The 13,833-nt window shown below is 39.2% G+C and overlaps 1 protein-coding gene across 1 annotated transcript in view; it reads right to left on the reverse strand.

Moving 5' to 3' along the window:
* Nucleotides 1-13,833, reverse strand: part of DCHS2 (dachsous cadherin-related 2) — a 265,954-nt gene that overhangs the window by 25,755 nt on the left and 226,366 nt on the right. Inside the window, exons 15-16 of the mRNA XM_025385992.1 lie at nt 3,693-3,904; nt 1,094-1,245 (exon numbers count right to left, since the gene is read on the reverse strand). Of these exons, the coding sequence (XP_025241777.1) occupies nt 1,094-1,245; nt 3,693-3,904 (364 nt within the window). The remainder of the gene's footprint in view (nt 1-1,093; nt 1,246-3,692; nt 3,905-13,833) is intronic.

Consider the following 13,833-nt stretch of genomic DNA (forward strand, 5'->3'; position numbering starts at 1 on the left):
GCACACAGAGTTATGCCTCGTTCTTTTGTAAAATCAGCTTCATGGTATTCTATTCCAGGATTCTGCTAAATCTTTAAGCAGTCCCCACTCATGGATATTTTAGAATTCTTAAGAGTCTTTTGATGGCCGGGTGCAGTGGCTCATGCCTGTAACAACAGCACTTTGGGAGGCCAAGATGGGTGGATCACTTGAGGTCAGGAGTTTGAGACCAGCCTGGCCAACATGGTGGAACCCCATCTCTACTAAAAATCAAAAATGAACTGTGCATGGTGGCAGGCGGCTGTAATCCCAGCTACTTGGGAGGCTGAGGCAGGAGAATTACTTGAACCCAGGAGACGGAGGCTGCAGTGAACTGAGATTGTGCCACTACGCTCCAGCCTGGGTGACAGAGTAAGACTCCGTCTCAGAAAAGAAAAGAAAAAAAAAAGCCTTTTGCTTCCACAAATTGTGATGCCATCACTCTCTCTCTGTATAAGTCTAGTCTTTTGTAGCACTGATTTTTTTGAACACCAAGAAAACTAAAACAATGTTATTCTTTCCTTTGCTGAATTCTGTATAAGGCTGGCATATCTTAGACTCTAGGCGCACAGAGTTTTAATGTTAAACGTATGCTTTTAATAAGATCATTTCTATTAGATCAAAGAACTGCAACAAGACCTTGAAGACAGTGTTGTACTTTCACATGCAAGAATAAAAAATCAAAAAGCAAAGTATCCCTCAGTCTTCACCATTTTTCAAAAACAATAACAACAGACACCTGCAGAGGGTTCTCTAGTTCATTAGGCATTTCACAAACATTATCTTTTTAGTGTCCCCCATTTAGTGCCTAATAGCATCACAAATTCATAAAATCTTAGAACTAGAAGGGACCTTAAAGTTTTGCTATTTTAATCACTTTTCCCAAATACAAATAATTGCTAAGACTATTCTTAATATCAAAAAGAGTGGATCAAAGAGAATATCGACAAGTTGGATCAAAGGGATAACACATTTACAACTAAGCTTACGTAACAGGAAGTTATGGACAAAACAGCAATGTTGTCAGCAAGCAGGCAGAATAAATGGAGCCAATGGATCTGAACCCTGGACCAACCTGTAGGAGCTGGTGTGCTCGTAATCTAGAATCCCTTTTGTTGTTATCACACCATTTAGCGCATCAATCTGGAATGCTGCTTCTTGGTTGCCAGAGAGAATAGAATACTCAATCAGGCCATTCAAACCACTGTCCAGGTCGGTAGCAAAAACCTGTGAGGAACCGACTGTTTCATTAGACAAGCTTTATTCTGCAGTATGGGTTCAGTCTGTTTTTCAGAGACGTGCATTAAGAAAGAATCACAACTTGTCAAACATATTTTAAAATCGATGATTAAATGAAATACCAACAAACAACTGAAGCTTACATATAACTTTATGATAAACTGAGTGATGGAGAAATTCTTCATCCAAAGAATTTCCAAATAGCTCTCAGTAGACATGGTACAAGTTTTTGAGGTATAATTTTATGCAATGGTGTCCCTTCACCCAAGATGCAAATTTCAGGGAGAGAACGTCTGTGTGACCGAGAGAGGCGAGGCAGTTCACAACACCTTTGGCAGGGTGGGAGTGGGAGGCAGGTCAATATCTTGATGACAACCCCACCAGGACTGCGTCGACAGAGGGTCAGACCCTCAAAGGAAGTTTGTGGGGCTGTAACCAAAGGAGGGCATTGAGTAGTGTGGGGGCAAAACCCCAGAAGCAACCACCACAATTGGTATGAGCTCCAGAGCCTCCTCCATTTCTAATTTTCTGAACAGGACACAGCAGAATGGTAGTGCTAGCTTCCTGGGAACTCAATGATTGAAAAATGGAAAGAACAAAGTTCATTCTATCTGTCCCTGACTCGGCCTTCTACAAGTCTGCCATAGTTTGAAGCGCTGATGGGTCAGGCTCTCTCTCATTCAGTGTACCTGGGCTTTATATGGGTCTTTGCCTTCACTTATTTCACACTGAACAATTTAGCTCCATCCCAGCTAGCATGTGGGACAGAGAAGTGAAACGCTGCAGCGCCCCAGTGTGGGGATCCTCTTGTGACAAGGTGGCATTGGAGGCATCTGCCATCCCCACTGATCAGCCTCACTGGGCAGGGATGATAAAGACTGAAAAAGTGAATGTCCTCACTTTCTTCTGAAACATCTCAGTCATGGCTGAAACCAGGGTAAAGACACAGCACATCTGGAACAGGCTGGTGACTAGAGCAATCAGGCTGCTATAATACAAAATACATCTGCAGTCATAGCCTAGGGGATCCCAGATGTCCTGGATGGGGTGTAGGGGTACAGAGCTAAAACTCCAAGGCAGCTGAGACTCTATTGGTCTTGTTTTCACCAACAGCAGGGATATGTGCATCAGAAACTGAAATTGAAGTAAAAGAAAGCTTTTTTTTGAGACTGAGTTTTGCTCTTATTGCCCAGGCTGGGGTGCACTGGCGCGATCTCAGCTCACTGCAACCTCTGCCTCCCACGTTCAAGCAATTCTCCTGCCTCAGCCTCCCAAGTAGCTGGGACTACAGGTGCCCGCCACCACACCAGGCTAGTTTTTGTATTTTTAGTAGAGATGGCGTTTCACCATGTTGGTCAGACTGGTCTCGAACTCCTGACCTTAGGTGATCCACCTGCCCCGGCCTCCCAAAGTGCTGGGATTACAGTTGTGAGCCACTGTGGGGTCTTTTTATATAATGAGCTCTTTACTGCACAGTAAAGAGCTGTTGCAGGTTTTGTCCAGAAAATTCGCTAGCATGCCATGAAACGCCTTACCCCACCTAGCCCAAAGAAAAAGCGGTGTAATAAGCATGAAGTGCTGACCACAGCCATGACATTCCAGAGGCCAAAAGGAATGGCCATCGCTGTGGTTAACTTTGCCTGGAAGTTGGATTTACAGTGATTTCCTTTGCAGTCATAGGAGGTTGGAGAGCTCCTAATGCCCAGCTTCATGACTGCAAAACTCTAAGGCAGCTGAGACTCTATTGGTCTTGTTTTCACCAACAGCAGGGATATGTGCATCAGAAACTGGAATTGAAGTAAAAGAAAGGCTTTTTTTTTTTTTTTGAGACTGAGTTTTGATCTTATTGCCCAGGCTGGGGTGCAGTGTGAAGGGAAAGCTGAAACAAACACTTGTCCTGACGCAGGTGGAGAAAGTATCAAGGATGGGTGGGTTTTACAGCATGAACAAAACTGCCCTGTGAACGGATGCTTCTCCAGGACTTGGGACCTTTTCCTGAGATGGGGCTAGTCCTGAAAGCAGATCCATCCACATGCCTGTTCACCCTTGAAGATTCAGTGTAAATATCATTATTCTGTGAAATCTTACACTTTTCCTCCAGGAGGAGGCTGTGTCTCCTCTCTTCACTCATTACACTAAATGCATACTTCTATTGTATTAATAAATGCATATTTCTAGTGCTCAACAGTGCTCCCAGAGAAAGCAGATGTCAGTAACTGAGCACTGAATAAATAAAGAGGAAGAGACAGTGCAAGAATATCAGATTTTCTTTAACCTAAGGTTTCACCCCATCTATAAAATGTACATGACTTGGAAAGACTGTTGGACTACAGGGCTTAGAAATTTTGATGTGCATTGATTTGTAATAATTCTCTCTCTCTCTCATTCTCTCTCTCTCTCTCTCTCACACACACACACAAATATGTTTCTGTTACCTGTATGACATAAGCATTGTAGAATTCGCCTTCAGACACTGATGCTTGGTAAACACTTTGTTCAAAGCGTGGTGAATTATCATTCTCATCCTGTATCAAGACTGCTACTTTGCAATAGGCTCTATGCCCGCTACTTTCAGCTAAAACGATGAGTTGTACCTCATTTCTGACTTCAAAATCAAGAAACTTGGGTTCTTTCACAGTGAGTTGTCCTATTTTTATTACCAAGGAGGAAAAAAAAAGAAAATGATGTTGTAGTTATTCTTTTATTTTTATTTTATTTATTTATTTATTTTTGAGACAGTCTCTCACTGTCGCCCAGGCTGGAGTGCAGTGGCAAGATCGCGGCTCACTGCAACCTCCGCCTCCCGGGTTCAAGTGATTCTCCTGCCTCAGCCTCGCGAATAGTTGGAGTTACAGGCACCTGCCACCACGCCCAGCTAATTTTTTGTATTTCTAGTGGAAACAGGGTTTCACCATGTTGGCCAGTCTGGTCTCAAACTCCTGACCTTGTGATTCACCCGCCTTGGCCTCTGAAAGTGCTGAGATTATAGGCGTGAGCCATAGCACCTGGCCGTAGTTATTCTTAAAATGACCCAAAGCATCTTTGCCTCATGTGCTCACAGCTCACCTGTCCCGCAAAAGCCTCCCATTGGCAGCCCTCCTTTCCCCACCAACCAGGGTCATTGTGAAAAGATTTGGGATCTTGCAGATGTTTGCAGGTTCAAATATGTAGAGGGAAAGAAACCAGGAAATACCAAGACCTGGGAGCTATCTCTCTCCATATTTCCCCCCGGCCATGTCTGGTAAGTCTGTCTTGCAAATATATCTTCACTCCAGTCTCACTACTGCTGCCCTCCTTCAAGCCACCAGCACTTCCCACCTTGTCCCCTGCATTAGCCACAAAACTGGTCTCTCCCCAATGCAGTTTTCATTCTGAATTTAATAAAAAAAGACACTGTCGTTGTTCTGCATGAAACCCTTCCATGACCATAATCTGCATCTGCTCCTTGAATACTTATTAAAGAGTCATCATGCATACGGTTCCATCAGCCTGGAATGGCTCCCACAGCTATCTTTCCTCAGGGATTTTTCCACATCACCATCCCTGTACCATTAGCCTCCCAAAAGTCTCTTACAAAGCCTCTGCATTTTCCGGCAGCTGCATCATCACTTTGTTCACCTTCACCTGTCTTTGTCCTACTACTCCTCTTGTTTATAAGCTCCATACACCATCTCTTATGCACCATCATCTCTCCAATGTCTAGCTCAGGGTCTGGCCTCCCGAAGGCACACAGTAATACTTTTATGCCCTCATATAAAAGGCAGATCCAGGTTAGGGAAGCAGATTTTTGAGGGTGATGCCATGCTCTAGTTTCCCCCACCCCTGGCAAATTAAGAAACTTAGTCCTTTAACATAATTTCCATGTCTAGTTTTTACTGTTTTTTTCCTCGACTTTACAACAAAATTTCCGACTCAATGTATTATTTTTATTTACTTGGCTTTCACTGTCAGCAAGTCCATCAGATAGACAGTTGCTGAATGAACACTAATTTGGAGTTAGAGAAACCTGAAACCAGGCACAAATCCCAGGCCTAGAAATTTAATTTAGGTCAATTACCTGGCTCCACCACCTCCTAACTTTGTGACCTGGATAAGTTATGCGGTTGACGTAAAGCTGAGTCTCCTTTTCTGTAAAATGGGATGTTAACAATGACTTCGCACAGTGGCTGTGAGGAGCAAGTGACATCATGCATATTTGGAATGTCTCTTTGTAGTTAACAGGTAGAGTCCATGATGTACTACCCATGTTTGTCTAACCCTCATCATCACATATGGATTTAATATCTCTGTGAACTGTGAATTTAGAAAGAGAACATTTAACAGCCATAAACTACTAGAAGTTCGATCCTCTGGTAGAAGAATCTGTACTGTTTCCAGAACTATGGCCTGGGAGCTGCAGTTTTTATTGCTCTATCTGAATCAGCTTCCCCAGATAACCTAGTCCAAGAAGCTTTAGGTCATCTGGTACCTACTTGAATTCTAGTGGGAGGCATATCCTGTTCAGATATTCTATCTTTGTTATTGGGTGCTTTGGGGGAGATTTTGTAGTCTATATTCTGTTAGGAAAAAACCCACTATATTATATATTAACTCACTATACTACCAAATATAAAATTTCGTATACTCAGTATCATTTTTTTGACATCAAATTTAGTTACCAGTTTAGTACTAGAACCAAATTACTTCACAAACCATAGTCTGTCGTGACCAACACCCCTGGCAGAAAATTTAGAGTAGCTCTAACTTTGGGCAGCTGGAGAATAATTAAGATGCCTTTGATATGCTGGTGATGAAACTAGGTGGGCTTCAGAAACCTCCCTGAAACAAAGGCTGATTCCCACACTCCAAAATGTTACTGGAGCCCGAGTCTGAGGTGGGTCCACAGCTCTCACCCAGATCTCTCGTCTCCACCAAACAGAGCACTTGCCTGGCTATCATGTTCTCTTACTGTTTGTAAAGGAAAAATGGAATAGAAATGCAACACTAAATTGCCCATGTCACTGAGGAGAAAGTGTGCCAATTATAGTGCAGATCAAAGTAGGTTTTTAATAAAAGGCTTGTGTTTAGGCTTTGATAATTGGAATTTTGCACTTGGAATGAGTCGACGGTTCTAATGCTTTCCTTGCATGGTTTTTATTTTTGGGGTAATAACTGGCATATGCTGTGAAAGTCATGCAAGTACAAAAGACAATAACCAGTCTGTGGGATGATTCAAGGCTGGCTCACCTACTAGATCCACATTTTTCCTTGGATAATACATGTCTAGTTTTCACAAAGGCATCAAGCATGTACTGTCATCAGTGAGATGAAAGTACTACTGGGCTCTGTCTAATGGTATAAGCGGAAACTAACACCTTCCTTAGAGTAAGAAGCCTCACAAATGCTAAATTCATGTCCTTGCTTATATGTTGATGTGCCACTTATGTAATAACTTGAGAAAAAAATTGTAGTAACATTTTTCTTCTAAAAAAATACATACATTGTATAGCTTTTGGCAAAGTTATGAAATACACATCCAAATGAGATTAAGATTCATCAAATGCTACATGCTTGATAACATAATCAGGTTATTTCCATCAATTATATACTGTGTACATGCATTTGTGCAAATCAAAGCAGAATGTGATATTTACGTTATTCAGTAACTTTCAAACACTCTCCTACTTAAACAATGTCTTTGAAACATTGAAAGTTTGATCAGTTTTGTTTTGCGCCACTCTAATAATACTAAAACGAATGCTGCCATCTGTTATTTACATACAAAACCTTAGTCAAGCTCTAAAATTGCTGCTGGTTTAGACAGTGAGAAATACATGTTTTTACGCTAAAGTGGCATGAAGTTTAAATACAGAGTCAATTTGGTTTGTGACTATGGAACAGAGGGTAAACTGGCACAAATTGACAGAAAACACAGTTCTCATCAGAGATCTGTCTAATGACAACTTATTAAACTAATTACTAATAAAATGGTTTTCTCACACGTTTATTCTTGTTACTATAATCTTAGAGATAAATATTATTGATTTGTTATACGTATTAGTCTCACATTTTAAGTGGTGTATGTTTAAAATACATACATTCAGAAAATCTACACAATTAGATACAATTTTAATGGTAATTTGTCAAAGGTAGCACAAAAGATGCATTTAATATCATAATTAAAGTTTTAAAAAAGCTTTCTTGACAGCAGTATGGTAAACTATACACTTAACCGAGCTTCATGATAAAAACAACTAAAATGCATGATAAATTATATATATAATACACATATTTGCATAGATATGTATGTGTATGTATTACAATGCATTATTGAGTTGGTACAGTTGTAAGAATTCCACAGAGGACAAAACAGAAATGAAGACAGTGATCCTGAGAGGTTAGCAAGTAATTACAGCTCAATTTTGTTCCAAAGATTTCTACCACAGCCTTCTATCTTATTATTCATTTCTGATAGCTGCATGGAGTGTGGAAAATAAGGTGAGAACTCACAAAAGGTGAAGAGGCTAATAGGGAAAACCAGTATAAAGCTGGACACCTAAAGGCTACATATATTCCAAATCAGTGGCCATTATTGGAAAAAAAAAAAGAAAACTGAAACTGAAGCAGAATTAGCAATGTGAACATAACTTTAATTTGCTGCAGTGTTTCAAATTGTGTAGATATTAAAGAACAAAATCATGAATACAATCCTCAGATGGATGCATCATCAAAGTCACCCATATGATCACAGAAGGATTACAATCTGCAGCAACAGTGATGAGTTAAAAAGAAAGAGACTACAACTTCTAATTACAATGTTCTTCCAAAAGGTATTGGCCAAAAATCCACCAGAAACTTGACTCCTTTTTTTAACCTTGGTGTTGATTGAAAGGGAGAAAAAAACCTTATGTATTAGTTTAAGCCTGAATTTATGGTAGCTACACTATCATAGTTATATATATTTAAAACTCTTAGAAATTAAATTTAAACTAGCTTCTCCCTGATGATTCTCCAGGTGAACTGCAGAAAAGAAAGCAAATCCTCTTTTACGGGCATAAATTCAACCAAGGCTTCAAAGAATCGTCAAAGAGCTTTCAAGGATAATGAGTAGCTCATAGTCTACAAGCACTAAAATTGTAGAGAAACAAGGCACCATAAATGACAGAAAGCAACCCATAGACAACAGAACCAAACAATCAAAGACTTCAGATGCAGGAATTGTTGGACACAGAATTATTATATATGTTTAAATACATTAAAAACCCTTGGAAATAAGAGCAAGGAACAAGAGGCTATTTTTCAAAAGCAAAGAAGAGTTGAAAAAGAACTCAACAGAACTTTTGGAAATGAAAAATACAATTCCCCAGAATGAAGAGAAAGACAGATGATGAAAAATATAAAAAAGAGATCTAGGAGAGATCACATAGCCCAACATTTGTCTAATTGGAGTTTCAAGGAAAGATACAAATGAATGGCGTTTAGATCAACAGCTGGCTTCTTAATGCAACAATGGGACGCCAGAAGCCAGTAGAATAATATCTTACTATGATGAGAGAAAATAACTGTGAATCTAGAATTACAAGATGAGCAAAAGTATTTTAAAAGCATGGATTAAATAACTACATTTTTTGACTACCTAAATCTGAGACAGATTACTATATAAACCATCACTAAAGGAGATAGTTCAAGCAGAAAAAAATAATAATAATAATAGAAGAAAGGCTGAGATGTAAGAAAGAATGGTTAGCAGAGACATCAGCAAGGATGCAGCTAAATCAACGGAAAAATACTACTAATGCCTAATTTGAAAGAATCAAAATTGTGGTCACAAAAGCATGTAAACTGAAACAGGAGCACTTGGAGATCAATAATTGCAAATCTCTTGTATTACTCAGGAAGAGAATATTGATTAATGTCGGACTTCATATACGTTAAAATAACTAGGCTAGCCACTGAAATAAGAGAAATAACTATATAACTTCAGACAGGAAAGTGGTCATTTTCAGATATGATTTTATGTGTCAAATATACAGAAAAATGTCAATCTCTAGTTTGCAAATTTGCCAGACAAAAAAATCAAAAGACATACACCAGTTTCAAATACATACACCAGCACTGTCAGGAAAAGCAATTGTTTTTCATTTACCATAGCAAGAAAAAGTATAATATACTTAGGGGAAATCTAACAAGAAACACGCAAGCCTGTACATTTCATTCTTTGCTATTTCTCTTTAACATGTAATGGTTTATGCACTGTAAGTCATAGTAAAAATATCGAGCAAAGGAATAAAGTCATAGAAGAGTACATATCATGATTCTATTATCATACTTAAGTCAAGGTAAAAGTAAATGATATATTGTTTAGAAATTCAAATGCAGTGGAAAAATTATAACCAAAAATGTCAGTGATCAGTTGGGTGCAGTGGCTCATGCCTATAATCCCAGAACTTCAGGAGGCCAAGGCAAGGAGATTGCTTGAGTTCAGGAGTTTGAGGCCAGCTTGGGCAACATAGTGAGAATCTGTCTTTCTTTATGAGAAAAAAAAAAGCCAGTGATCAATACAAATTCAAGTCACTAAATATCTCTGGGACAAAAAAAGAGAGACATGAAGTGATGTGTATGTTAATTGGCTCAGTTTAGATATTCCGCAATGTACATACATTTCTGAACAACAACAACAACAACAAAAACAAAAACAAAAAAAAAAGGAAAGGAAAAAAGAGATATAAAAAGGAAGGGGCACACAGAGACTTTTGAAAATTTGAAAATTCTAGTAGAGTAGTTCCCCCTTCCCTGTGGTGGATATATTCTAAGACCCCCAGTGAATGTTTGAAACTGTGGATAGTACCAAACCCTATATGTACTATGCTTTTTTCTATATAGCATACCTACAATGAAGTTTAATTTCTAAATTAGGCACAGTAAGAGATGAACAACAATGACTAATAATAAAATTGGACAATTTATTCACGTAATAAAAGTTACGTGAATGTGGTCTCTCTTGCAAAATATCATATCATACTGTATTCATCCTTCTTCTTGTGATGATATGAGATGACAAAATGCCCACATGATAAGGTAAACTGAGGTGAATGACTGTGACATAGCAGTAGGCTACTACTGAACTTCTGATGGTATGTCAGGAGGAGGATCATCATCTGCTTCAAGTGGTCCTGGATCACCGAGCCACAATGATGTCGATGGTTGGATGGTTGGATGTCAGGAACAGATGACGCTGATGGTTAGGAGTACTTGAGAGTTGCAGGTTGGTTGGTTTTGTTTTTTTTTTTTTCTTTTGCCAAAACCTTTTGGAAATCCTTGTAATAAAAGCTTGTCAGTTTTTGGCCAGGCGTGGTGGCTCACGCCTGTAATCCCAGAACTTTGGGAGGCTGAAGTGGGTGGACCATGAGGACAGGAGATGGACATCATCCGGCTAACACTGAAATCCTGTCTCCACTAAAATTACAAAAAATTATCTGGGCGTGGTGGCGCACGCCTGTAGTCCCAGCTACTTGGGAAGCTGAGGCAGGAGAATCGCTTGAACCCAGGAGGCGGAGGTTGCAGTGAATCAAGATCATGCCACTGCACTCCAGCCTGGGCAACAGAGCAAGACTCCATCTCAGGAAAAAAAAAAAAAAAAAAGCTTGTCAGTTTTTAATCAAAGTGTTGGTACAGAGGTTATAATCCTATGATCCTATGGGTGACTTCAATGCTGCACTTTATCTGAGGATTGTATTCTATAATTTTGTCTTTTCATATCTGTGTGATTTGAAACACTTGAGAAAATTTGAGTAATGTCTACATTGTTGGTTCTGCTTTAGTTTCTTCTTTGTCTTCCCTTTCTCTGTACATGACTCAAAAAGTTCTTCCTCATTTATTAACACTTCTCAGTGGCTTTCAATATGTTCTTCTACTTCTTCATCAAGCATGTCGGCAAACCCTTCTCCACCAACTTGTCTTGCTGTGTGAATTATTTTCCTAACTTTTCCATCAATCCCCAGGAAGCCATTAAAATCATTCATGACTTCACTCTAGAAGTTCTTCCAGCAGGCATTACAGTTTCTGGTTTTAATTCATGCATTGCAGCTTTGATGAACGTTACTGCGTCAGCAACAGTGAATGATTTCCAGCATTACATTACATCCAGATTATGGTCTGCATCAATTAATGGCTGATCAAATACCAGGCAGGTGTGTGACCCTGACAAAGCAAATGATGCCTGCTCAAGGGGCTGAAGCAATGAGGTTTTATTTGGAGGTAAAAATACAACCTCAACATTTTCATTTTTATAGCAGGATGGCCAGGTGCGTTGTCTAATATTAACTGAACTTTGAATTCCAACCTTTCCTCATCCAAGTATTTTTTTTTAACTTCTGGGATGAAGCACTGGTGGAACCATTCTATAAACAAGATGTGTGTCACCCATGCTTTCTTATTATGTTGCCAGAACATAATTTTTTGTTTTAGAGACCATGTGGGTTCTTCACTTTGTATGCGACACTTGATTTTATCGTATGTCCTGCAGTGTTGCCACATAGTACCAGAGTTCATCTGTCCATGTTTTATGCCCTGGTGCTTCCTTTGTACTTTTATGCATGTAGGTTCTATTGGGCATCTTCTTCCCCAAAAACTTAGTTTTATGGCAATTAGAGATTGGCTTTAGATGGTTTCCTTTCTCCTTATTCAACATTTTCAGAAATGTGGCAGCACCTTCTTTGTTGGCAGATGCAGCCTCTCCAGTAGTTTTTGTATTTTTCAGTCCAAACCTATTCCCGAATCTGTGTAACCATCTCTTACTTGCAGTAAGTGGCTTAGGGTCACTCATTTCTGGGGATTCCTTGCTGAAGCCTTCATAGAGGGCTCAATGCTTTCTGGTGCAACATGTTACTGTCAAATTGAACACGTTTTTCTATTCAGGTCTTCCACCCCCAAATTTAATGCCTTTTCCATTCTTAACTAAGCACTTACCATGCACTGTGGCCATGACTTTTGCATTGTGAGGTGCCATAGCAAAACTAGCACAATTTTTTTTTCTTTCTTCACAAGTTCACAAGTAGAATATTCATTCTTACTGTAGATCTTAGCAACCTCAGCATACAATCTTTTATCTTTTCTTATTAAATTGAGAACTTTCATCTTTCACTTCCCAAAAAAAATCAAAAAACACTTTACCACTTCTCTTTGGCATATCCAAATTGCCAGAATACTACACTTGTGCTTTGGGGCCATTACTAAGTTCCATAAGAGTGACATGAATATAAGTACTGCAATATGTGACTGAGGAACTGAGAATTGAGACAGCTACTGACTAATAGACAGGGAGCATGTACAGTGTGGAGACCCTGGACAAAAAGAGGATTTACTTCTGGGTGGGACGGCGTAGGATGATGTGAGATTTCGTCACACTACTCAGAATAGTGAGAAATTTAAAACGTATGAATCGTTTATTTCTAGAGCTTCCCATTTAATATTTTTGGGCCATGGTTGACCACAGGTAGCTGAGCCTGGAGAAAGAGAAACTAAGGATAAGGGGGGACTACCGAAATGTCTGTTTCCAGAGATGGGTGGCATGTATATGGGTTTTTATTTTACTATTGTCCATTAAACAGTCTTTTTTTTTTTTTTTTTTTGAGACGGAGTCTCACCACTCTGTTGCCCAGGCTGGAGTAAACAGTCTTATACATTTCAACATACCATCTGGCAGATATTTCACAGTAAAATTTTAAAACTCAATGTATACAAGTTATCTAATCAAAAAATAAAGATGTTCCTGTGAATGCCCTCTTTGGACTAACTCTAGGAAGATTTTATCTGCATTTTAATCATGGACTGTAGAAGAAATAAGACCAGGTCTGGGCCACGTTAGGAGTGTGGTGGCAGAGGATCTGGATAGCCTGGGAAAATATGCCAGCTCTGTTACCCTTCTTTCTTCCTAAGCATTTTAATCTCAGCTGCTTTCCCATAACCCTCAGACACCTGGACTGCAAGAAAATTAAGACTTGGTGATGTTTACAAATGGCCCTTTTGTGAACAGGCTTTCTACACCACCCTTTAATGCAACAACAGGATGAAGAGATGAAGACTTCTAGCAGGCTACCTCAGAAAGGTTGCTGACCAAAGGCTGTGTGGACCAAAAAGTCATAACACCACCCGGGATGACAGGACATTTACCTAAGGAATTTCCCTCTCTCAATTCTTCCCAGGTGCGTGCAGTATAGATTAAATAAGGCAGTTGTATGGCAACATAGACATTATTAGAAACATTCTTCTTGAAGTTTGACAACAAAGCAGTAGATGTGTATCTACTACAGAGTCGTTAGTGAAAAAAAAGTACGTTTGAAATAATCAATTGGTATTCATTTAAAACAGTAATGGTCTTACTGAAGCTAAATTTATTACATGCTGTATTTGGAAGTAATTTCTTTACCACTGTATAGAAACCTTCGCAGCTGTTCTTTATTTTGTTGTGTTGTTGATATTCAGTAGCAAATTACAAGAATCTCTGATGAAGATTCCTTAGAGCTAGACATGTTCTTATTTTGAATTCGGACTCAGTGTCAATGATCTCACTACTCTATCTCCAATTTTCCCAAATAG

The sequence above is a fragment of the Theropithecus gelada genome, chromosome 5, assembly GCF_003255815.1.
Source record: "Theropithecus gelada isolate Dixy chromosome 5, Tgel_1.0, whole genome shotgun sequence".
Taxonomy (NCBI): domain Eukaryota; kingdom Metazoa; phylum Chordata; class Mammalia; order Primates; family Cercopithecidae; genus Theropithecus; species Theropithecus gelada.